The sequence below is a fragment of the Lontra canadensis genome, unplaced genomic scaffold, assembly GCF_010015895.1.
Source record: "Lontra canadensis isolate GAN:19392208 unplaced genomic scaffold, GSC_riverotter_1.0 scaffold107, whole genome shotgun sequence".
Taxonomy (NCBI): domain Eukaryota; kingdom Metazoa; phylum Chordata; class Mammalia; order Carnivora; family Mustelidae; genus Lontra; species Lontra canadensis.
In genome coordinates, this window is record NW_022631101.1 from 733,664 (window position 1) to 760,999 (window position 27,336).

Below are 27,336 nucleotides of genomic sequence, written 5' to 3' on the forward strand. Positions count from 1 at the left end.
AATCCCTATCAAAATTCAATGGTATTTTCTGCAGAAATAGAACAAACAACCCCAAAAATCTGTATGACAAAAGACCCCAAATAGCCAAAGCAATCTTGAGAAAGAACAAAGTTAGAGGCATCATACTCCCTTATTTCAAACAGCATTACAACACAACGGTTAGTAAGATAGTGATGAGCACTAAGTGATATACACAACTGATGAATTACTGAACACGACCTCTGCAACTAATGACATACTATATGTTGGCTAATTAAATTTAAATAAGTAAATAGATAATAAATAGTATGGTATTCATATAAAAAGGCACATAGATCAATGGAACAGAATAGAGCCCAGAAATAAACCCGTGCTTATGTGGTCAGTTAATTTACAACAAAAGGAGCAAGAATATGCAGTGGGGAAAAGAAATCTCCCCAAAATATAGTGTTGGGAAAACTGGACAGCCACATGCAAAAGAATGAAACTGGGCCACTTACTTACACCATACACAAAAATGAACTCAAAATGGATTAAAGACTTGAACAGAAGAGACTAAAACCATGAAACTCCTAGAAGAAAACACAGGCAGTAAGCTCCTTGACCTCAGTCTTGGTGATTATTTTATCTGACGCCAAAAGGAAAAACAACAACAAAAAAATAAAAGGTGGGACCACATCAAACCAAAAAGCTTCTCCAGAGCAAAGTAAACCATCAGAAAAATAAAAAGGCAACCTACTGAATGGAAAAAAATCACTGTAAATCACATAGCTGATAAAGGGCTAATATACAAAATACATGAATAATCGCTACAACTCAATAGCAAAAAAAATCCCCAAACAATCCACATAGAAAACGCGTGGAAGATCTGAATAGATATTTTTCAAAAAAGACACAGATGGCCAACAGACAAGAAAAGATAGTCAATGTCACTCATCATCAGGGAAGTGCATATCGAAGCCACAGTGAAATACCACCTCACACCTGTTACAATGGCCAGCATCAAAAAGGCGAAAGAGAGAAGTGTTGGCCAGGATGCAGAGTAAAGGGAAGTCTCGTGCACTGTTGGTGGGAATGGAAATTTGTGCAACCACTACAGAAAACGGGTTCCTCAAAAAATTAAAAAGAGAACTACCATATGATCTAGTAATTCCACTGCTGGGTACTTATCTGAAGAAGATGAAAATGTTAATTCAATAAGATATACAGACTCCCGTGTTGACGGCAGCATTATGTACAGTAGCCAAGATAGGGAAACAACTGAAGCGCCAATCAATAGATGAATGGATAAAGAAATTGTGGTGTGGGGGGCGCCTGGGTGGCTCAGTTGGTTAACCCTCCGCCTTCAGCTCAGGTCATGATATCAGGGTCCTGGGGTCGAGTCCAGTATCGGGCTCTCTGCTCAGCAGGGAGCCTGCTTCCCTCTATCTCTCTCTCTGCCTGCTTCTCTGCCTACTTGTGATCTCTGTCAAATAAATAAATAAAATCTTAAAAAAAAAAAAGAAATTGTGGTGTGTATACACATATACACACACACACATAACACATAAACATATTATATACACATACACTGGTGTGTATATATACATATATATGCACGCATACATATATAGGTATATATGTATGTGTATATATGTATATATACATACATACCTATATATGTATGCGTGCATATATATGTATGTACATATATACGTGTGTATATATACATACATATATATATCTACCTATAGTTATAGATAGATAAGTGTATATAGATATAGATAGATAGATATAGATAGATATAGGTATATATATATAGTGTAATATTACTCAGCCACAAGAATGTAATCTTTTTTTTTTTTTTTTAAGATTTTATTTATTTATTTGACAGACAGAGATCACAAGTAGGTAGAGAGCCAGGCAGAGAGAGGGGGGAAAGCAGACTCCCCGCTGAGCAGAGAGCCCGATGCGGGTTTCCATCCCAGGACCCTGAGACCATGACCTGAACCGAAGGCAGAGCCTTAACCCACCGAGCCACCCAGGTGCCCCCACAGGAATGTAATCTTGCCATTTGCAACATCATGGATGGACCTCGAGGGTATTACCAAGTGAAACAAGTCAGACAAAGACAAACACTGTATGATCTCTCTTATGTGTAGATTAAAATACAACAAGAAGATACCAAGCTTACAGATTCAGAGAACAGACTGGTGGTTTCGAGAGGAGGGGGTTGGGGACCGGAGAAATAGGTGGACTGATGGGTTTGGTGGTGTTAGATTTTTTTTTTTTTAAGTTTAAAGAAACTGAATAAGAATTTTAAGAAAACTGCAGCTAGGTCAAGAGACTCTTCAGGTGTTAGAGGGTAAGAGGATGAAAAGAGAGGGCAGAATGGAAAGATAAAGAACTGGGCATTTGAATAAGGAAGTCAATGCAAGAGGGTCTCAGTTGAAATTGCTACCTGGGAAGGACCAGTTATGATGCTGGCACTGATCACTTTTGATACTGACTCTAGTTGACTGGCTTTTCTTAATCTTTTAAGGATAATGGCTACCTAATTTTTTTCTTAAAAATTTTATTTATTTGACAGACAGAGATCACAAGTAGGCAGTGAGGCAGGCAGAGAGAGAGGAGGAAGCAGGCTCCCCGCTGAGCAGAGAGCCCCACACGGGGCTCGATCCCAGGACCCTGAGATCATGACCTGAGCTGCAGGCAGAGGCTTGAACCCACTGAGCCACCCAGGCACCCCGACGGCTACCTATCTATATTCAAGCACACCTACACCATTAGAATTAGGATAGGACTTCATAAGAAAACAAACAGCATTCTAGAATATCCTTTGATTGTGCTGATTTATTCTACGCCTGCCAGCTGTCCCACGGAGGACTGAGGACAGTTAGGACCTTGCATCTGTTAACCAATTCATTCACTCAAGGCAAAGAGAAAAGCAAGTGGAGTAACCCGAAGCAGAAGCATAATTATGATGGTCTGATGGGCAGCATTGAGGCAGAGCAGAACAGAATGAATGAGCAAAAGTAAACACCTACAGATAAATATGGAAAGCCAGAGGTGGCTGAGGGCATAGACAGCTTAGGGCCTGACATGTTCTGACTCATGTCTAAGGAGAGGATCTCTAGCTGCTGTGTTACTGCAGGACGGTTCTTACCTAAATATCCATCTCTTTGGGTTTCCGTCTCCATCATCAAGAGCTTTTCTTCTCTCTCCAGCTGGAATATAAGGTCTGGCTTGAAGGGCTGGTTCCCTGAAGAAAGGCAAGGAGAGCAGATGTTTTAAGTTTTGATGAAGTCCAACTGATTTTTTTTTTTTTTTTTTTTTTTGGTTTCTGAATCATGCTTTTAGTGTCTAAGAACTGTTTGTCTAACCCAAGGTCAAGAAGATTTTCTCCTGTGTTTCTTTCTAGAAGTTTCATACTTTTACAGTTTCCATTAGGTCTTTTACCCACTTTGAGTCAATTTCTTAGTGAGATGCAAGGCCTGGGTACAGATGCATGCAGAAGTCTAAATATTTCAGCACCCTCTGTTGAAAACACTGTATTTTCTCCAGTAAATTGCTGTGGCACCTGTAATACATCTAAAATAGTTTTAGGGGGCGCCTGGGTGGCTCAGTCATTAAGCAGCTGCCTTTGGCTCAGGTCATGATCCCAGGGTCCTGGGATCGAGCCCCATATTGGGCTCCCTGCTTGGCGGGAAGCCTGCTTCTCTCTCTCCCTCTGCTGCTCCCCTGCTGGTGCTCCCTCTCTCGCTGTGTCTCCCTCTGTCAAATAAATAAATAAAATCTTAAAAAAAAAAAAAAAGGTAGTTTCAGAATGGCTTCTTCCATCTCACTGCAATAAGAAAATCCACTAGAAATTCTTCAGGACTGCAGTTTGTTTTCCCATCCCCTTCCCACTGCACCTAACACTAAGGGGACACAGTCATGTGCTGTGCTCCTTAGCTATGTCCCTAAGTTCTTTCTTTCTTTGCTCTCTTCAGTGTGGTTAGGGTACCAGTTTCAACTAATTAATTTAATTTGTTTCATTGTTCTTTTAGTTTTAGATTATCATACTTTTGCATTCTTTGTCTTTCAAGATTTTATTTAAATTCTAGTTAGTTAACATAGAGTGTAGTGTTTGTTTCAGGGGTAGAATTTAATGATTCATCAGCTGCATTTAACACCCAGCACTCATTACAACAAATACCCACCTTAACGCCCATCACCCAGTTACCCCTTTTACTTGTTTCTTCTTATTTAATTTGTATAATGCATTGAACTAATGGATTTAATTTGTATAATGCGTTGAACTAATGGATTCTCAAAAATCCAAACCAGACAGAAAGGCACACCCAAAGGAGTGTGACACATACCTTCCACACTCTTACCTTCTACCCACTATATGAGACTAGCTTCACGAATCTCTAATTAATCCTTCTTCGGTTTCTTCTTATAAAGACAAGCAGATAGACACAGGTTTCCTTATTTCCCTTCTTTCTTATGTGAATCGCAGTATACTATTAACGCTCTTTTGCACGTTGTTATCTTTGGGGAAAATTCCTAGAAGTGAATTGCTAGGAACATTGCTGGATAATTGTCAAATTCCCCTCCTTCAGGGCTGCTTCATTTTGCTTTCCTACTTCCGATGCATGAGATTTTGTTTATATTCTTATTTATTTATATATATTTTTATATAAATTTATTATACTTATATAAATATTATATAGTTATATTTATATTCCTCACAAATTCCCCCCCAAAATTCCAGTGTTGAGTATTTGAATTTTTGTGCATCTCACAGGCGAGAAATGGTATTTCAGGATAATTTTACTTAACATCTTCCTTATGTTTCATGAAATGGAACATCTACTCATGCGTGTAGATGCACATGCATGTGAAATATGCACGTGCACACGCCTGCCTTCTAGGTCTAACCCCCGAGACCAAGAAACAAAGCCACCGCAGTAGCAGTGACAGTACCGAGCATTCAGATCCTGTTGTTAAAAACCATTCTCCAAGAAACAGATGACTCCAGAGCTGGGGTTATGAAATAAAAGATGAACATGGAGCAGCATCTATGCCATAAAGTAAAGGAAGTGCTCAAAAATATGGTGGGGGCGTATCACAAAAGGCCAAATTTGGAACAATTTCAGCACCGAAGTAATTACAGTATTATTATAAACCAATTTTTACAAAAAGAATTCATGAGTCTCGACAAATACATAAATAAGTGATTAAGGCACGTGGGGCTCTTGGTTACTATAGAAGGCCAAGAGCTGATTGCCAACTGCGAAGGAGGTAATAAGTCAGAAAATCATTTTGTAAGGACCCCCGTAAAGACCAGCAAAGGCAAGGATCAGCACTGGATGTTAAATCTACAGGGAAATATTTTTGCGGTCTTAAAAAGTGTTGCCCTCCGATTGCAAGAGAAACAAAGCGGTAATTTTATAGTGGAGAAACTGGACATCTGGACTGGGTGATCAAAATCAGCACCACCAGTGAGGGACAGATGCTGTGCCTCTACCCGGGATGTTCCCAAGAGGACTGACTGCCAATGTCAAGTTCCAGCCAGAATGGATCATCTGAACCGAATTAAAAGGAAGTATTAGGAACGCTGTATGAAAAACGGGGGGCACGGGCAAGGGAGGAATAACAGTATTCTTCCAAAATGTTGCCGTCACAAAAGACAAAGAAATTGCTGTGGAAATGCTCCAAATTAAAGGAGGCTGAAGAGATGTGACAGTCAGACTAGACGCAAGACTAGGCCTCACTCTGGAGAGAGAAAAATGTGCTTTTGGGAATGTAACTGGCTCTACTGATAAAATCAGAGCATAAATGAAAGATTGGATAAAAGTCTTACAGTTGCACTGGGAATATGTTAGCGTATATTCCTATTTCTACAAAATACACTGTCCGGTGAAGAATTAAGCTCGCTCAAAGAGAGGTCTGGTCTTTGTCACCAGCTCTTGGGAAGTGATCTTTAAGTCCTTGGGATTTCCTGTCTCGTAGGAGTGTCTTTCTCATGTGGAGGCTTGGACAACACCAGATTGCTTACCAATGTGATTTATGGTGGGGACTTTGGTGCCACCTGCTATCAGTCTGATTTCCAGAGGGACTGGAAACTAACGTCACACACTCAGGTGTCCAGCCACATCTATACGGCCAAACCGCAGTAAAAGCTCTGGACACCACGGCTCGTGTGAGCCTTCCTGGTTGGCAGTACTATACTCCATGTGTACCATGACCTGTCACTGCTGGGTAGAGTCCCTGCAGTCTACGACTCCTCTGGGAGAGACAACTAGAAGCTGGTGCTGGAAATCCCCTGGATTCTGCCCCAGGTGCCTCTTCCCTTGGCTCTATCCTTTTCATTTAATAAAGTGTAACCATGAGTATAACCGCTTTCAGTGCTTTCTGAGAGTTCTTCTAGGGAATTATTGAGGCTGAGGGTTATCTTGGGGACCCCTGAGCTTATAATTGGTGTCAGAATAAAGGCAGTCTTGGGGACTCCCAAACTCTGCATATACAATGAGGCATTTAGAGATAAAGGGCCATGGTGTATATAAATTACCCTCAAATGGTTCAGAAAAAAATATGAATATCCATATGTTACCGTACATACACATATATATGGAGAGAGAAGGAACATGCTCACAAAAAAAATAAATGGGTAAAAATATTACTCTAGGTGAATCTAGGTAAAAGTTATAGGGGTGCTCTTATTCTTTACTTCTGCAAATGTTCTGTAAGTTTGAAGTTATTCACAAATACACTAATAAAGGAAAAAAAAACTCTGAAAAATCAAGTTAATACATAGTTGCTTTTACTGGCACCCTTGGCCTGGGTGGCGGCGGGGGGGTGCGGCGCAGATAAAAAAACTAGAGTAACTCACTAAACTGACTTCATGACAAACAACAGGGCTGGACCACAATTTGCCCCACTACATAGTTCGAAGGACAGAAACATCTTGTCAGTGTTGGACGGCGATTATTAGGACTCTTATCTGACCAAGCATGATATCAAGGGTCTCAGAGCTTCAAACACCTGAGACACCGAGTGCCTGTCCTCACCCACAGAGACCAGGTTCCTGAAGTTCTCCAGCATCACGTCACGGTACAGTTTCCTCTGGGCGGGGTCCAGCAGCCCCAGCTCTTCCTCACTGAAGACCACCGCCACGTCCTTGAACGTCACCGCCTCCTACAACACCAAGTGCACGCAGACTGTGTTTATGGAAGAGGGGCAGCACTGAGAAAGTGTCAAGGATGGGAAGCTGTTCTAGAATCTGGGGGACCCAGTCAAAGTAGCTGCCTTCTACGACACTCATTGCGTCCACCAAAAGGGACGCAAGAAAAGAAATCATGGACATTACATCGCCACCAAACAAACAAACAAAGAACTGACTTTTGTGAGCACTCCTATAGGTAAGCATCATAGGCTGCTATAATTTTAACTTTTATTAAGAACACCATTTGGGCTGCCTGGGTGGCTCAGTGGGTTAAGCCTCTGCCTTCAGCTCGGGTCATGATCTCAGGGTCCTGGGATCGAGTCCCACATCGGGCTCTCTGCTAGGCGGGGAGCCTGCTTTCTCCTCTCTCTCTCTCTCTCTCTCTACTTGTGATCTCTCTCTGTCAAATAAATAAAATCTTTAAAAAAAAAAAAAAAAAAGAACACCATTTGCCCCCAGAAAAGCTTTAGTTTCAATAGCATGTGATGGAGAGTCTGTTCTCCGTTTTACACACACGCACACATTCCACTTACTTAGTTTCCCAAACTTACAGGTATCAGTCTTTTACATACTGTTGGGAGTATGAAGTTCACCCTCTATGCCCCCCCCGGAGTGTGCAGCGGTGGCGTGGGTACAGCTCCAGAGCCGGGCTGCCTGTCTTCACACTGAATGCTCTGCCTCGTGCTAGCTACGTGCCCTTGGAGAAGGTCTTCATTCTCTCCTCCATGTGCTGGTACCTGTACCATAGGGTACTGATAACAACATGAGCGACTATAGGGAAAGCAATTCGGAGCAGGGCCTGGCACAGAGTACCCAACAAATGTTAGCTATTATTATGATTAGTATGATTTATTTTTTTAAAGATTTTATTTATTTATTTATTTGTCAGAGAGAGAGAGAGCACAAGCAGGCAGAGGCAGAGCAAGAAGCAGGCTCCCCGCTGAGCAAGAAGCCTGATGCAGGACTTGATCCCAGGACTCTGGGATCAGAACCTGAGCTGAAGGCAGACGTTTAACCGACTGAGCCACCCAGGCGTCCCTTATGATTAGTATTATGATCACGTCTGTCATCCTGTACAGTAAGTCAATGATCTAGGTAGGATACGATCAACTCATCTAAATAATGCAATTTTAGATTATCTATCATAAACAATGTCACAACAAAAATCCCTTTCATGTGGACCTTGGATTATCTCCTTAAAATGAATACTGAAAAGTAGAAATGGTAATGCTGAATGACAACTTTCAGCATTTTGATTCATGACAGGTGTTTCCTCCAAAAAAGATTTTTCCAGCTCATTCTTCTTCCACATATAAATCCCTAAACTTCTATACCAGATATGAATACTTAAAACAGATATGAATGCCAGATATGAATACTTTAAAAAAATCTCTGATAATCTCAGAAGTAAATTTGGGAAGTAAAGGCCAGTTATTTAGAGAAATTTTCACAAAGTTGATTAGTAATGAAGACCACTCCCTTTTATGTATTTGCTGGTCATTTCTTGTTTTTGCTGTATTCAAAATATTCATTTTGGGGACATTAAGTTCTTTCTTCCAAATACGTTGCAAATATTTTTCATTCTGCTTGGGCTATTTGTCTTGTAACTTTTTACTGTAGTGAAATGTAAATTTTTTGTATGAAGATCTTTGTTCTGGCTCAAGCTCCAAATGTCGCCACGTCAGGCCTTGGTCTCTGAATGAAAACCTGGCATGGTTTTGGATGTTGTTTTGTCTTTCTTTCCTCCAGTATCTCTTTCCTGATACTCTTTATCCAGAAGGGAAAGGCTTTGGAGTTGGCCGGATACTCGTCTGCTGTAGAAACTTGAGCAGGACTTGAACTTCCATGAACCTCTTACCTTCATGTTAACAGTGCAGATTATTCTAAATCCCCCTTGGAACAGTGGATAAAGGGACAGATGGAAAGTGCCTGCATGTCCTACAGTATGACTACAATTTTTTAATTAAGTATCTGTATTGCTCTAATAAATTAATTCATGAAGGGTGAAACACACGAAAGTATATAAACATACACAGACACACACAAAGTTTCAGGCTTTGGGAAGGAAAAAATCGAGCTTTTTGTATGAAAACATCTCACAATTTTTTTCTGAGTTCATTTTCACTATGATCCTGTTAGACAAAAACATCTTTTAGGTATTCTTTTTGTAAAATACCCGAGGCATCACTTAGGAGAAAAAAGTTTTTTTAGTTGTGAGTCCCTACAATGGAAGGACAAATTATATTAGAATTCTCTCAGAATTGCTTTTTGTGGGGCACCTGGATGGCTCAGTCAGTTGAGGATCCAAGTCTTAGTTTAGGGTCGGGTCATGATCTCAACGTAATGGATCGAGCCCTGCGTCAGGCTCCATGCTCAGTGGGGAATCTGCTTGAGAGTCTCTGCCCCTCCCTTATAAATAAATAAATAAATAATCAATCTTTCAAATAAATACATAAATCTTTTAAAAGGTTGCTTTTTGAGTAAAGACTGTATGCAGCAAAACTGATACTTCTGCATAAAACTGCTAGAATTCTCAAAAACTTAAAAACTTATGAATGGGGAATAGTGAAAAGTGGGGGTGGGGAACAACGTCCACTAAAATAATATTAGATGGCACTTATAATCTTAAGTGAAAAAAATTCAAAATTGTATCTATTATTGTATATAATAATACATATAAAATAACTGAAAAAATAATTTATAAGCAGAGTGATATGTGAACGTTTTCATTTTTTAAAATTTCTTTATTTTTAAGATTTTATTTTTAAGTAATCTCACACCAATGTGGGGCTCAAACTCACAACCTTGAGATCAAGAGTCGCATGCTCCATCGACTGAGCCAGCCAGGTGCCCCCATTTAAAAATCTTTTCTCGGGGCACCTGGCTGGCTCAGTGGGTTAAAGCCTCTGCCTTCAGCTCAGGTCATGATCCCAGGGTCCTGGGATTGAGCCCCGAATCGGGCTCCCTGCTCAGCGGGGAGCCTGCTTCCCCCTCTCTCTCTGCCTGCCTCTCTGCCTACTTGTGATCTCTGTCAAATAAATAAAAATAAATAAAATCTTTAAAAAAAATAAAAATCTTTTCTCATTTACACTATTATTTGTAAAAATAAAATAATAAGACAAAAACTGAAAGGAAAACTTTTTAAAAACAAAGAGCATGGCACATAAATGGTTAACATCTGCTGAAATTCTTTATTGTTGGCAAGGAAGAGTAAAAAAGGAGTCCACCTAACTGAGAAGTGAAAGAAAATGTTCAATGACAGAAATAAAAACCCAGCTCACCTGGAACTTGATCATTTTCTCCTCCTTTTCCTAGGGAAAGGCAGAGACCTGAGAAGGCAAAACAAGGTAATGAGAAAGAAGCCATGAGAGAAAGGGAGATGTATCTTTGTGTACAATAGGCAAAGGTGTCCCTTGCTTGCCCCCAAAAGATGCTGCCGCACACACCTTGGCAGGCCAGGTGTGGGCTGGATTCCAGCTACCATGAGGTTATCCTGGCAGGATGCCTTCCTGCATGGGACAGTCTGCACAGTGATACTCAGCGCTCCTCACAGACCTCTCTGCTCCTATGGAACTCACTCTGATCCTGGAATATGTGGAAAAGGAGAGGCAGCGGGATGTACCGGTTAAAACTGGACTCTGGGCACAAAATTCAGTTTTCAAAATCTGGCATTGTTGTGTATTTGCTGTACATTTGCTGTATGTTGGCGTCGCTACAGAATAAACATATGTAATATTAAACGTATAGGACATATATGAGTACAACATATAATATGTAATATGCACATGTTAACCATGGTTAATTAATTAACCTCTCTAGGGTTCGTTTCTGTAATCTGAAGCATTAGGACCATAATAGAACCAACACTACCAGATTGCTATTAGGATATCATGTGAATAGCATAAAAATGTTGTAATTATACCAATGTTTTCTAGATGCTAAAAATAGAGCTTCCCTATGACCCAGGAACTATACTACTGGGTATTTACCCCAAAGATACAGATGTAGTGAAAAGAAGAGGCACATGCACCCCAATGTTCATAGCAGCAATGTCCACAATAGCCAAACTGTGGAAGGAGCCGAGATGCCCTTCAACAGACGAAAGGATAAAGATGTGGTTCATATGGAATATTCCTCACAATGGAATATTCCTCAGTCATCAGAAAGGACGGATATCCACCATTTGCACTGACATGGATGGAACTAGAGAGGATTATGCTAAGTGAAATAAGTCAAGCAGAGAAAGACAATTATCATATGGTTTCACTCCTATGTAGAATATAAGGAATATCGCAGAGGACCATAGGGGAAGGGAGGGAAAACGGAATGGGAAGACATCAGAGAGGGAGTGGAACTACAACAGACTCTGGATTCCGGGGAACAAACTGAGAGTTACAGAAGGGATGGGAAGTGGGGGGAGGGGGTAATCAGTTGATGGGTATTAAGGAGGGCACGTGTTGTGATGAGCACTGGGTGTTTAATGCAACTAATGAATTCATCCAACACTACATCAAAAACTAATGGTATGCTCTATGTTTGCTAACTGAACATAATAATAAAAAAAAAGGAGGGTACATGTGATGAGCACTGGGTGTTATACACAACTAATGAATTATTGAACACTATATCAAAACCTAATGATGTACTATACAGTAGCTAACTGAACATAATAATAATAAAAAAGAAAGAAAATCAGATACTATTCTCCATCATAAAACTGTCCTTGTAAATGTGTCTTATAAGACAACTGGGCGGCAAAGATGGCCTCTTAATCTGCTGCCCCGGTAATAATGTTTGTTTCGACACTGAGACCACACTTCTGAAAAATTTAATGATTGACGGCTATTCTTTTTTAAAATTATTTTTTATTTTATTATTTATTTTTATTTGAGTATAGTTGACACATGTTACATTAGTTTCAGGTGTATAACATAGTGATTCCGCAAGTTTATACATTATTCTTTTTAAGATTTTATTTACTTACTTGACAGAGATCACAAGTAGGCAGAGAGGCAGGCAGAGAGAGAGAGGAGGAAGCAGGCTCCCTGCTGAGCAGAGAGCCTGATGCGGGGCTCGATCCCAGGACTCTGGGATCATGACCCGAGCCAAAGGCAGAGGCTTTAACCCACTGAGCCACCCAGGCGCCCCTCACAAGTTTATACATTATTCTATGTTTACCACAAGTGTAGCTGCCATCTGTCCCCATATTCTTCTTGAAGTCAGAGAAGGCTCAGATAGCACATCCCTCTTCCCACATGGATATAATGAAGCCACTGTATTTCTCATATCCATGTAAGGTGTTGGCTCAGCACTCGATGCTTGCAAGGACTTGGGGTCCAGGAGTTTAATTTCTTGGGCAAGGTTATTTATTGCATTCAACAGGTGTTTACTGTTATTTACTGTTTTCAAACAACTTCTCGATCATTTGTGGAAGAGAAAGAACTCAAAAAAGGGCTGGTTGTAGGCTGTGACTAAGGTAGAGCCTTTTGTACCACTTTAGAGAGAGGTTTTCTTCTCCTGCAGCAGAGTACGCATCTCCTCCCAAGTCCCTGCCCACAAAGGCCACAGCTGAAGAATCCACAGAATGTATGCACCACTACCAAGAGCAAGTATTGACTTGGCTTCACAGTTAGTAGTGAAAGAGCTGAGTTTTCTTCTCACTCACCCAATATTTATAGACCACCTTCTGAAAGGGATATAGTTCCTAGACCTCTAGTTGCTTAGAGTCTAAGTGTGGGAGACCAATTAGGAAATGAGCTGTTACACACCGACAGTTGCCACAGTAGAGTGTAAACAGGGTCCTTTGGGGGAACATGGAAAGGGTCCCCAAACCTATACTGGATAAGGGAGAGAGTTAGATGGGTTCAACAAAGAAAATGAGGCCTGATGTTAGTCCTGGAGGATGACAGTGCCATATTAGCCACTCAAAGCTCAACAGGTTACTTAAAAAGAACAGTACTTGAACAGAGGGTACTTGGGGCAAATAAGGCGAAAAGGTGGTGAGAAGTCAAGAACCAAATCACATGCCTTAGAGGCATTGCCTCATTTAATCCTCAAACAACCCAAAGGATTAAGACAATTTTTACTGTTGAGAATATTGAAGCATTGAGTTGTTGTTGTTGTTGTTGTTTTTAATGGCAACACTAGGGCTTATTAAGCTGTGCCTTAGTACAGGCACTGGGGCTTGCCCATGATCCTCTTGATGTATAAATCCTGAATGTTCTACCAATTCCTCTTGAGCAATGACCCCAGGAAACTGACAGCTAAGTGGACGTTGTACACAAGCCCATCATCTGTCATCTTCACATGGCCAACAGCCTTGCCAGACACAACACTTTCTTCATCTGGACTTTGATTTTGGACTTTACTTCATCCACTTTGGCCACCAGGTTCTCATTGTGGGTCAGCAAGGAAGGTAAGTTGCCAGCTTATTCAGGCCTGGACCCAGAATTTGTGGGATCTGTTTGATGAGAGATTCTGGAGCCCAAAAAGTATACTTCTTGGCCAACTTCTTGACTGATTTTTTTATTCTTGTTGATGCTTAAGTGCCTCAATGCCCATGCGGGGAATATCCACAGCCTTGGCCTCATCACAGTACTTCTGGTCCCCTAAATCACACCTGGAGAACCTGGGGCAGGGAGTGGACCTAAGCCTGATGGTAGGGTCATAGCTCTTCAAGCTGACTTGCAGCTCCACAGTCTCCGAACACTTCCAGTGCTTATGCTGGTTCCTGGGCAGGACTTCCTGCATTGCTTCGTACAGCCCGTCCCAGGAGTCTTTGCTGCTCATGCTGCTGCACACTGCAGTAACTGGAAAAGCTGAAGCATTGAGATTTTAAGTTATTTATTCATGATTATCCATTCAGTCAGCAGAGCAGCCAGGATTATCATCCCAGAGTCCATGTTCTTAATTACTAGGATGGTGGCTTTCAATCTACCAGCTCACTGGTTATTGTTGGGAAGCTAATAAAAAAATGGAAACAAAACCAATGCCCAGGCCCCAGTCCAGGGTCTATAATTGGTATCTGTGGAAGAAGAGGTTTCGTGAAAATGAAACCTCTTTTGCTCATGTGACTAGTTTGCAGAGAGAGTTGCAAACATAGATTCTGAGATGAAAAGAGGCAATTTTCAGGTTGAGCCTATGCAATCAACCATTAGATCGTTCAACCTCCCAATGAGTATAGGGAATGACTGGAGAACACCTAAGCCAGGAGCAGAGGAGGGTCGGGGAGTCAGGCCTTGTGACTCCCAGCTTCCCACTGCTCCCTATTATAAAGTGCTTCTGGAGCTGTGTCTAAGGGCTGTGGATGTTTCTTCAGGCACATACTCAGTATGAATACAGGCCACCAGTTAGACTTGCTTCATCAGATTTACCAAGCAATAGGAGTCACGAATCATCCACGGGATTTTAAGAATTCAGAATATAAAGCAATTTATGCTATAATAAAAAATAAAGCAATTCATTTTAAACAGGCACTTAAACAGTAGTCATCCCACAGAATGTTCTTGTTCCTCTACATGTTAGAAAGAGTCTGATTATGTCCCTTTCTTGGTTAAAACATGTGCATGGCTGCCCACTGCCTTTAGAATAAAGTCTAGACTCTTAGCAAGCCATCTATAGAGGAATCTTCCATGTCTGCTCTCCCCTGTAAACTCCAGCTGTGTAAATTACTTGACCTCACAGGAAAGCCTCCAGGATTTTGTAGGTGAAGAGAGGTTTTACAAAAAGAAGTATGGGCAATAGTTTGCCCACCTGCATCCTAGATCCTCTTAGCTTTTTATACCAGCTTATACATCCCCTGTTCTAAGATACCTTTTAACAGGCTTTTCTACCAGCCTTATCAACTCCTAAAACCCACTTTGCCAGTCTGATAAAAGCAGAGTGTTTTGGCCAAGAGCCTAGGCTATAGAATCAGGTTGCCAAGCTTCAATCAAGATTCTGCCACTTAATAGCAGAGTAAACTTTGCAAAATAATTAACCTCTTGATGTTTCTGTTTCTTCATCTGTAAAATGAAGACAAAAAGTAGGGTTATTACGAAGAACAAATGAGTTAATGCATCCAAGCGTTAGAAAGTCCGTGTAGTTCATAATAAGCACCCAACAAATGTTAGCTGTTATTGTTATCCTCATTGTTGTCACCATGAAATAAATATAGAAGCTGCACATCAGCCCTAGTTTGCCTCTAAGAATATTTATTTTAGGTTAGTAATTAACAGTAGGCATATACCACCTTTTGAATATTCTAAAAAAGTGGGTGGCTTCAGCATCCTACTCAATCTGATTGAGATAAAGGGCAGAAAATATTTATATCGTTTGTTTATCCCACATCCATTTTCAGAAAATTTGAATACAATCTCACTGAGCTGAAGGTCCCTCTTCCCTGATGCCTGTTGGAAAGCTACATCAACCACAAACAGGTACTGAATAACTCCTCTCTGTATACTTGGCAATAAGCACAGAGAACATTGTCCCTACTATACAGAAACCTGCAACGGAGTGGGAGAGACAGAGCAGAAACACCAGTGAACTCAAAGACAGGTCAACAGAAATTATCAGAACTGAGGCTCATGCAAATCATGTGCATTTTGTTGTTTATTTCATAGTGTGTTCTGGAAAGGTTATTATTATTATTCAGGTCTTTTATATTCTTACTGAACAAGCCTGCTTGTTCTATGAGTTACTGAGAAGAGTACTCAAATCTCCATATGAAATTGTGGGTTTCTCCATTTCTTCTTTTGGTTCTGTCCAGTTTTCTTCATGTAGTTTGAAGTTATGTTGTTTTGTGAATACACATTTAGGATGGAATGTTATGTCTACTCGATGAACTTACCCTTGGTGTAAGTGTCCCTCTTTGTCCCTGGTAATAGTCGTTTGTCTGAAGTCTACTTTGTCTGATATTACTATAGCTATTCCAGCTTTCTCTTGATTGTTGTTTTCATGGCACACCTTTTTGGGGTAATCCCTTTAACCTTTACCATATCTATGTCCTTATATGTAAAGTAGGCTTTTAGATAGCATATACTTGGTTCTTGTTTTTTTAATCCATTTTATAATCTCTTAGTTAATGTATTTAGGCCATTAGCATTTAATGTAATTTTTTATATGGTTGGATTTAAGTCTATCACTTTACCCTGATTTTCCTCCCTTCCTTTTTTTAAAATTTAAATTAAGTTAGCCAACATATAGTACATCATTAGTTTCAGATGTAGAGTTCAGTAATTCATCAGCTGCATATCACACCCAGTGCTCATCACATCATGTGTCCTCCTTAAATTCCCATCACCCAATTGCCCTATCCCCAACCAATTACCCTATCCCTACCCCTACTCACCTTCCCTCCAGCAACACTGTTTCTCTCCTATAGTTAAGAGTCTCTCATGGTTTGTCTCCCTCTCTGATCACTTCCCATTCAGTTTTCCCTCCCTTCCCCTATGACCTTCTGTGTTGTTTCTTATATTCCACATATGAGTGAAACCATATGATAATTGTCTCTGATTGACTTATTTCATTCAACATAATCTCCTCCAGTTCCATCCACATTGATATAAAAGGTATGTACTCATCCTTTCTGATGGCTGAATAATATTCCTGTGTGTGTGTGTGTGTGTGTGTGTGTGTGTGTACAAGCATTGTTATATCAGGCATTGTTATATATATATACATATATATACATATATATATGTATATACACACACACACACACACACACAATGGAATACTACTCACATTCTTTATCCATTCATCTGTCTATGGACATCTTGGTTCTTTCAATAGTTTGGCTATTGTGGGCACTGCTGCTATAAACATTTCCTCCATGATTTTCTTCCTCAATTACCCATTTCCTGCCTTTTTTAGGCTCACTTGAAAAAAAAATTTAGGATTCCATTCATTTTAATTTATCTGTTAACCTATGGCTATAGCTCTTGGGATTTTTTCCTCTAGGGTTCCAATATATACACCTAGTCTTTCAAAGTGTACTTAGTGTTATTGTTTTACCACCTCCACTAAAATGCAGAAGCCTTACCATCAAATAGTTCCCTTAACTCTCTCCCACGTCATGTAGTAGTTTTATCTATTACTCTATAGAAAATACTCTAACCAAGTCATAACTTTCACTTTAAACAGTCATGTATATTTTTAAGAGGAGAAAAACAATATTTTATATTTATCAAAAAACTTAGTATTTCATTGCTCTTTCTTCATTTCTTAAGTTCCTAGTTTTCATTTGGTATCATTTCTATTCAGCCTAAAGAACCTCTTTTAGTACTCCATTTTAGCGCAGATGTGACACTCCTCCCCCTTCATTCCCAGAGGAAATTTTCACTGGGTATACAATTTTGAGTTGGCAATTCCTTTCTTTAAGCACTTTAAATATGTTGTTCTGTCTTCTGGCATGCACGGTTTCTCCTGAGAAGTCTGCAGATATTTAAATCATTGTTCTGCCACATATAATGTGCTACTTTCTCTAGCTTTAGTCAAGAATTTTTATCTATAATTTTCAGAACTTTATGATATATTCAGAAGTAATTCTGAGTTTCTTGTATTTGATATTCACCAAGCTTCTTGAATCTAAATTTATGTATCTCACCAAATTTGGGGGGGTTTTCAGCTAGTACTTCCACACAAATATTCCTCTCCTCCTCTCCTAAGACTCCAATCACATGAATATTAGACTTTTGATATTGTCCCATAAGGATCTAAGGTTCTGCTCATATTTTCAGTATTTTTTCCTCTCTGTTGCTCAGACTGAAATACTTACATTGCTTTATCTTTGAGTTCATTGATTCTTTCCTTTTTCATCTCCAGTCTGCTATAAAATCTTATAAAGTTTGAAATTTTATAAAGCATTTTCTCAAACTATAATAGAAATAAACTAGAGATGAATAACAAAAAGATATCTGGAAATCTCCATTTGGAAATTAAACAGCATACTTCTAGGCAACCAAAAGGCCAAAGTCATAAAAGAGAGCATACTTTAAACGGAATCAAAATGAAGAAACGACATATCAAAATGTGTAAGACACAGGCAAAGCAGATATTATAGAGAAATGTATTCACATATTAGAAAAGAGGAGTCTAAAATCAATTTAAGCTAACAACTAGGAAAGGGCAAATAAATTACACTTAAAGTAAACAGAAAAAAAGGAAATAATAAAAAGTAGAGAGAAATCAATAAATCCAATAAACATAAGGCATAAATCAATGTAACTGAAAATATAAGAACCCTAGAGAAAATCAGAGGTTTAGCAAATTTGGCTACTATACAGGCCCCCGCCTGTTTTTGTTTAGGCTGTGAGCTAACAATGGGACTAACACTGATTTTTTTTTTTTTTAAAGACTATTCTTTTATGGTATGTGAAAATGATCAAATGATATTATTCCACAAATTCTATTATTGGAATATAGGCATGCTCATTTGTTTAAGTAATATTTCTGGTTGCTTTCATACTACAGCAGCAGTTATATAGTTGTTAATATAGACTGCTATATGCTGAAGAGGCTATATACAAACCTATCAGCAACCATATATCAAAAATCACTACTAAACATACAAAAAATAGAGAGAAAGAAATCCAAATACATCACTAAGGAAAATCAGCAAACCATGAAAGAGAGGAAGACAATAAAGGATCAGAGAAAATCTCCAGAAACAACCACAAAGCAAGTAACAAAATGTTAATAAACATGTATCTATCAATAATTACTTTGAATGGACTAAAGCATCAATCAAAAAACTAAGGGTGTCAGAATGGATTTAAAAAAAAAAAAAAAGACCTATCTATATGCTGCTTACAAGAGACTCATATTTGACCTAACAACACCTGTAGATTGACAGTGAGGCATGGAGAAACATTTACTAAGCAAATGGACGTCAAAAGAAAACTGGAGTAGAAATACTTGTTTCAGACAAACTAGACTTTAAAACAAAGACTGAAAAAAACCCACAAAAACAAACAAACAAACAAAAAAACCAAAGACCGTAACAAGAGATGAAGAAGGACATTATATAATAAAGGGGACAATCCAACAAGAAGATGTAACAATTGTAAATATTTATGCCCCCAATGTGGGAGCACTCAAATACATAAAACAATTAATAACAAACATAAGGAAATATATGATAATAATACAATAATAGTAGGGGACTTTAACACCCCACATACCAATGGGAAGATCAACTAAGCAGAAAATCAACAACGAAACAATGGCTTGAATGACACACTGGATCAGGTGAACTTAACTGATATATTCAGAACATTCCAACCTAAAACAGCAGAATACATATTCTTTACAAGTGCACATGGAATATTCTCTAGAACAGATCACGTATTAGGTCACAAATCAGCCCTCAACAAATACAAAAAGATTGAGATTATACCATGCACATTTTCTGTTCACAACACTATGAAACTTGAAGTCAACCACAAGAAAAAATCTGGAAAGACCACAAATACATGGAGGTTAAATAACATGCTACTAAACCATGAATGGGTCAACCAGAAAATAGAGAAGAAGTTAAGAAATATACGGAGACAAAAGTGAAAACGTGATGGTCCAAAACCTTTAGGACACATCAAAAGCAGTCCTAAGAGGGAAGTATATAGCAACAGAAGCTTACCTCAAGGAGCAAGAAAAATCTCAAATAAACAACCTAACTTATATGTAAAGGAGCTAGAAAACAACAACAACAACAACAAACAAAGTCTAAAGCCAGCAGAAGGAAGGAAATAATAAAGATTAGAGCAGAAATAAATTATATAGAAACTAAAAAACAATAGAACAGATCAATGAAACCAGGAGGTGGTGCTTCTTTGAAAAAAATCAATAAAATTGATAAACCTCTAGCCAGACTTATCAAAAAGAAAAGAGAAGGGACCCAAATAAATTAACAAATGAGATAGGAGAAGTAACAACCAATATCACAGAAATATAAATAATTATAAGAGAACATTATGAAAAAGTATAGACCAACAAATTGGACAGCCTGGAAGAAATGGGTATGTTCCTAGAAATATACAAACTACCAAATCTGAAACAGGAAGAAATAGAAAACTTGTAATCAAAAATTTCCCAAGAAACTGGGGCGCCTGAGTGGCTCAGTGGGTTAAGCTGCTGCCTTCGGCTCAGGTCATGATCTTAGGGTCCTGGGATCGAGCCCCACATCGGGCTCTTTGCTTAGCGGGGAGCCTGCTTCTCTCTCTCTCTCTCTCTGCCTGCCTCTCCCCCTACCTGTGATATTTCTCTGTCAAATAAATAAATAAATAAATAATCAAAAAAAAAAAAAATTCCCAAGAAACAAAAGTTCAGGGCCAGATGGTTTCATAGGGGATTTCTACCAAACTCTTAAAGAAGAGTTATACCTATTCTTCTCAAACTATTCCAAAAAATAGGAAAAGAAGGAAAAGTTCCAAACTCAATCTACAAAGCCAGCATTACCTTGATCCCAAAACCAAAGAATCCATTAAAAAGGAGAATTATAGGGGCACCTGGGTGGCTCAGTGGGTTAAAGCCTCTGCTTCGGCTCAGGTCGTGATCCCAGGGTCCTGGGATCGAGCCCCGCATCAGGCTCTCTGCTCAGCAGGGGGCCTGCTTCCTCCTCTCTCTCTGCCTGTCTCTTTGCCTGCTTGTGATCTCTGTCAAATAGATAAATAAAATCTTAAAAAAAAAGGAACATTATAGGCAAATATCCCTGATGAATATGGATGAAAAATTCTCAATAAAATACTAGCAAATTAAATCCAACAGTACCTTAAAAGAATCATTCACCATGATCAAGTGGGATTTATTCCTGGGCTGCAAGGGTGGTATAATATTTGCAAATCAACCAATGTGATACCCTACATCAATAAAAGAAAAGATAAGAACCATATGATCCTTTCAATAGATGCAGAAAAAGCATTTGACGATGTACAACATCCATTCATGATAAAAAATCTTCCACAAAGTAGGGATAGAGGGAACATACCTCAACATGATAAAGGCCATATACAAAAAAACCCCATAGTTAATATCATTCTCAATGGGAAAAACCTGAGAGCTTTTCCTCCATGGTCAGGAACAAGATAAAGATGTTCACTCACAGCACTGTTATTTAACATAGGACTGGAAGTCTTGGCTTCAGCAATCCAACAACAAAAAGAAATAAAAGGGATCCAAATCTGTAAGGAAGAAGTCAAACTTTCACTATTCGCAGATGCCATGATACTCTGCAGAAAACCCAAAAGACTCCACCAAAAACTGTTAAAAGAGTTACACAAATTCTGTAATGTCACAGGATACAAAATCACTGTATGGAAATCTGTTGCATTCTATACACCAATAATGAAACAGCATTTACAATTGCATCAAAAAACATAAGATACCTAAGAAAAAACCTAATCAAAGAGGTAAAAGACCTGTACTCTGAAAACTAGGAAAAAACTGATGAAAGAAATTGAAGAGAAAACAAAGAAATGGGAAGACACTCCATTTTTGGAAGTGGAAAACATTGTTAAATGTTTTCTTCCACTGGAATAAAAAACATTGTTAAAATTTCTATACTACCCAAAGCAATCTATACATTTAATGCAATCTTGATCAAAATACCAACAGCATTTTTCACAGAGTGAGAACAAACAACCTCAAAATTTGTGTGGAACCACAAAAGACCCCAAACAGCCAAAGCAACCTTGAAAGAGAAAGCAAAACTGGAGGCATCACAATTCCAAGACTCCAAGTTATATTATAAAACTATAGACATCAAAACAGTATGGTACTGGCACAAAAAGAGCCACATAGATCAGTGTGCCTGTGTCTGTGTCAACACACAGAAAACCCAGAATTGGACCCACAACTATATGGTCAATTAACTTTAGACAAAGCAGGAATGCATACCCAATGGGACAAAGCCTGTCTTTTCAACAAATGGTGTTGGGAAACTGGACAGTACCGTGCAAAAGAACAAAACTGGACTGTTTTCTTACACCATACACAAAAATAAATCCAAAATGGATGAAAGACCTAAATGTGAGGCAGGAAACCATCAAAATTCTAGAGGAGAACAGAAGCAGTGAGCTCTTTGACATCGACCATATCAACTTCTTTCTAGATATGTCTCCTGAGGCAAAGGAAATAAAAACAAACTATAGGGATTACATTAAAATAAAAGGCTTCTGCACAGTGGAGGAAACAATCAACAAAACTAAAAGGCAACCTATGAAATGGGAGAAGATATTTGCAAATGACATATGTGATAAAGGGTTAACATCCAAATATATAAGAACTTCTACGAATCTACAGCCCCCAAAAATTACAATTAAAATATGGACAGAAGACATGAACAGGCCTGTCTCCAAATAAGACACACAGATGGCCAACAGACACATGGAAAGATGCTCAACATCACTTACCAGGGAAATGCAAATCAAAACTATAAAAAGGTTCTGCATAGCAAAGGAAAGAGTCAACAGAAGAAAGAGGCAACCCACGGAATGGGAGAAGATATTCACAAACGACACTGCAGACAAAGGGCTGATATCCAAGATCTATAAAGAACTCCTCAAACTCAACACTCAAAAAACAGATAATCACATCAAAAAATGGGCAGAAGACATAAAAAGACACTTCTCCAAAGAAGACATACAAATGGCTAACAGACACATGAAAAAATGTTCATTATCATTAGCCATCAGGGAGACTCAAATCAAAACCACATTGAGATACCACCTTCCACCAGTTAGAATGGCCAAAATTAACAAGACAATAAACAACAAGTGTTGGAGAGGATGTGGAGAAAGGGGAACCCTCTTACACTGGTGGGAATGTAAGCTGGTGCAGCCACTTTGGAAAACAGTGTGTTAAGAAATTAATAATAGAGCTACCCTATGACCCAGCAATTGCACTACTGGGTATTTACCCCAAAGATACAGATGTAGTGCAAAGAAGGCCATCTGTACCCCAATGTTTATAGCAGCAATGGCCACGGTCGCCAAACTGTGGAAAGAGCCAAGATGCCCTTCAACAGACAAATGGATAAAGAAGAGACTGCTCATATACACAATGGAGTATTATGCCTCCATCAGAAAGGATGAACACCCAACTTCTGTATCAACATGGACGGGACTGGAGGAGATTACGCTGAGTGAAATAAGTTAAGCAGAGAAAGTCAATTATCATAGAGTATCACTTACTTATGGAGCATAAGGAATCAAACGGAGGTCATTAGGAGAAAGAAAGGAAATGTGAATTGAGGGAAACCAGAGGGGGAGACGAAGCATGAGAGACTGTGGACTCTGAGAAACAAACTGAGGGTTTTGGAGGGGAGGGGGTGGGGGGACGGGTGAGCCTGGTGGTGGGTATTAAGGAGAGCACGTATTGCATGGAGCACCGGGTGTAGTGCATAAACAATGAATCTTGGAACACTGAAAAAATAAGATAAAATTTTTAAAAATGAGATATCACTTCACATCTATTAGAATGGCTAAAATCAACAACACAGAACAATTGTTGGTGAAGAAGTGGAGAAAGGGAAACCCTTTTACACTGTTGGCGGGAATGCAGACCAGCGCAACCAATGTGGAAAACATATGGAGATTCCTCCAAAAGTTAAAAATACAACTACCCTATGATCTAGCAATTGCTCTACCATGTATTTACACAACGGATATAAAAATACTGATTCAAAGGGAAACATGCACCCTGATGTTAATGGCAGCATTTATCTACAGTAGACAGATTATGGAAACAGCCCAAGTGCCCACCGACTGATGAATGGATAAGGAAGATATGGTGGATAAGGAAGATATGGTGTATAAATACAATGGAGTATTGCTCAGCTATAAAAAAGAATAAAATATTGCCATTTGCAACGCTGTGGATGGAACTAGAGTGTACTTTGCTAAGGGCAGTAAGTCAGTCAGAGAAAGAGAAATACCATTATTATTTCCCTCATGGGTGGCATTAAAGAAACCAAACAAAGGAGCAAAGGAAAAAAGAGAGGCAAACCAAGAAAGAGACTCTCCACTATAAAGAACAAACTGATAGTTACCAGAATGGAGGTTGGTGGAGGGATGGGTGACATAGGAGATGGGGATTAAGGAGTGCACTTGTCATGAGCATTGGGTGACGTATAAAAGTATTGAATCACTATATTGTACACCTGAAACTAATATTACGCTCTATGTTAACAAACTGGAATTTAAATAAAAGCTTGAAAAAGTAAATATAATTGTTATTATTCATGCCCAAGTACTCCCCCATACCTTCCTGTATTTATTTATTCAACAAAAGTCAGGGCATCGCGGTAGAAGAATTTACAGATGGGTTAAGGAAATACCTTCTCCCCTGAGAGGAGATAACCTAAGAGGAAGAGAGACGCTAAGTCCTACTCCGGTGAGGCTCTGCTTCCAGGAGCCAAAGCGCCATTCCCTCCTCCCAGGGGCCTTTTTCAAGAAGTCCAGGCTGGGGAAGGAAAGGAGGCTGAGAGAAATCACAACGTCATTAGAACTCCCGCATAAATTACAGTGGAATCCCAGACAACACCCAGGAATGACCCTTTATAACTACTTAAATTTAGATTAAAAAAAAAAAAATTGGGAATCTGGGTGCAGCCTCCCTTCCTTCAGGGATCCCAGAAGGGTCAGGGGCACTGCAGCAGGAGCTCGGACCCCATCCCAGGTTCACAGATGCTTTTATGGAACTGAGAGCTTCTCCAGAAATTTAAAAGTACTGCTTATCAAGAGACCTAATTTTTTTACCCCAAGCCAGACTCTAAGCCTTCCGCTTCTGCATCCTCATTTAACTCTTAAAGTAACTCTCTTAGGTAGACACTACTATCCACTTAAAGAAAAGAGGCAGAGACACGGGTTCTCCGAATAGTATACAGCCGCGAAGCTGGGAAGGAGAAGAACTGGCCGGAGGTCGGGGAAAGGGTCGGGGAAGTGCAGAACCCGGGAGACCCTCGCTCCCAGCGACGTCGGCGCCTGGCCCCGGCCCAGAGCCGGGGATGCACGCACTGCCCCGCACTCCACGGATCTCATTCAGAGGGAACACAAACCCCGCCCTTCGCCGCCGGCGGATTCTCTTCCCCAGGGTCAACTGCCTGATGACCACGGGCCCACGGCGAAGTGACGCCAGGTCACTGCGGCTGCCGGGAGGGTTCTCGAGGAGGGAAGGCTCACCTTTCGCAGAGGAATGAAGGCCGCGTCCTCTTGTACCTGGAGCGGAAGCGACTCTGTCTAGAGACGTCCTGGACTACGCTTCCCAGAATTCCCGACGGGAGCAGGGTCGCAGCCTCGGCCTCCTGCAGCGGAAGTTATCCTGCTGTACTGTGTTCCCGGACTACACTTCCCAGAATCCCCAGCACCCCTCTCGTCACCTTCCTGGGGCGGAAGTGTCGGCTGTCACACAGAGATCCTGGATTGTATTTAAAACCGTGTGGCTCCGGATCGAATTTCGTAACCCGGGAATGCTGCCAAGTGTATAGAACTCTTTCATGTACTTCTTGTATTTTCTCCAGCCAACGATGCATTCAGGGCGTCTTTCCGGAGCATAATGCGTCTGACCTTGTGGATCTTGTGGACCACAAATCCCGGAATCTCCTGCGGAGTGGCCATTTCCTCAAGGCTTCCCCTCTGTTTGGGATAGTCAGCATTTAAATAGGCGGTGTTCTCTTTTGGAGAGTCAGCCTGAATTAATTCTATAGTGTTAGTTGAGCTTGGCCGCCCCGCCCCCCATCGTTTTCTTGAAATTTTTTCTTTCAAATGTGACAAAAACTAAGACAACTCAACCAAAGCAAACTACCTATTCGAAGAAGCTACCTTATAGACGCTAGAGAACCTTGAACTGGGAGAAAGAGGAAAGGAAAAGGAGAGGAAGGAAGGAAAACATTATAGAAAGGAAGAGATGGATGCGGGGTTTGGGAGGGGCGGGATGCAGACACTATAAGGAAATTTTTGCTGACCTGTAATGAGTATCGAATTTGACAAATACAGAGTCTCAACCTTACTGTGACTGGTTTGCATTTCTTTATTCTTTATGGGCATGCATGCATCTAGAACTGACTGAGAGAGATAGAACAAGAACAGGGCAAGAATGTTCCCATTCAACACTTTTTTCAACATTACACTGGAAGTTGTAACTAATGCATTAAGATAGGAAAAGGAAATTAAAAGTATACGGATTGGGAATGAAGAAATAAAACTGTCATTGTTCACAGATAATATGATCATCTATGTAGAAAGTCCAAAAGAAGGGGCACCTGGGTGGCTCAGTGGGTTAAGCCTCTGCCTTCGGCTCAGGTCATGATCTCAGCGTCCTGGGATCGTCCTAGAGTCCCACATCGGGCTCTCTGCTCAGCAGGGAGCCTGCTTCCTCCTCTCTCTCTCTCTGCTTGCCTCTCTGCTTACTTGTGATCTGTCAAATAAATAAATAAAATCTTAAAAAAAAAAAAAGTCCAAAAGAATTGACAAAAAATTCCCAGAATAAGCCATCATAGCAAGGTTGCAGGATACAAAGTTAATAAAAAAGTCAAATGTTTTCCTATATACCAACAATGAAGAAGTAGAATTTGAAATTAAAACATACCATTTGGGGTGCCTGGATGGCTCAGTGGGGCTCTGCCTTTGGCTCAGGTCATGATCTCAGGGTCCTGGGATCAAGCCCCACATCTGGCTCTCTGCTCAGCAGGGAGCCTGCTTCTCCCCTCTCTCTGTCTGCCTCTCTGCCTACTTGTGATGTCTCTCTCTGTCAAATAAATAAATAAAATCTTAAAAAATAATAATACCATTAGCAACCCCCTAAAGGAAATACTTAATTACAAACTAACAAAATGTGTAAAAGACTGATATGAGGAAAACTACAAAACTCTAATGAAAGAAGTCAAAGAATAACTAAATAAATGGAAAGATATTCCATGTTCATGGATAGGAAGACTCAACATACTCAAGATGTCAGTTCTTCACAATTTTGTCTATAGATTCAGTGCAGTCTTGGTCAAAATCCCAGCAAGTTATTTTGTGGATATTGAAAAACTTTTCTAAAGTTTATATGGAGAGGAAAAGACCCAGAATAGCCAATAAAATATTGAAGAATAAAAAAGTTGGGAGTACAGACACTTCTTGACTCTGAAACTTACTATGTTACAGTGTAACTACAATGATGGAGACAGTGGAGATACTGATGAAAGA

The 27,336-nt window shown here is 39.8% G+C and overlaps 1 protein-coding gene and 1 pseudogene across 3 annotated transcripts in view; both read right to left on the minus strand.

Moving 5' to 3' along the window:
• The window catches only part of ZNF112 (zinc finger protein 112), a 39,382-nt gene extending 13,906 nt beyond the window's left edge, over nucleotides 1-25,476 (minus strand). The window contains exons 1-4 of one of the 3 annotated variants that reach the window (XM_032838863.1): nucleotides 25,330-25,476; nucleotides 10,453-10,500; nucleotides 7,017-7,143; nucleotides 3,125-3,220 (exon numbers count right to left, since the gene is read on the minus strand). In XM_032838863.1, coding sequence (XP_032694754.1) covers nucleotides 3,125-3,220; nucleotides 7,017-7,143; nucleotides 10,453-10,467 — 238 coding nt within the window. In that variant the 5' untranslated portion in view covers nucleotides 10,468-10,500; nucleotides 25,330-25,476. Of the gene's footprint in view, nucleotides 1-3,124; nucleotides 3,221-7,016; nucleotides 7,144-10,452; nucleotides 10,501-15,029; nucleotides 15,117-24,197; nucleotides 24,217-25,329 lie in introns of those variants that run through there. The other 2 variants (XM_032838865.1, XM_032838864.1) reach the window with 2 other exon arrangements.
• Nucleotides 12,435-15,110, minus strand: LOC116855842 (annotated as a pseudogene).
• Nucleotides 25,477-27,336: the final 1,860 nt, after the last annotated feature.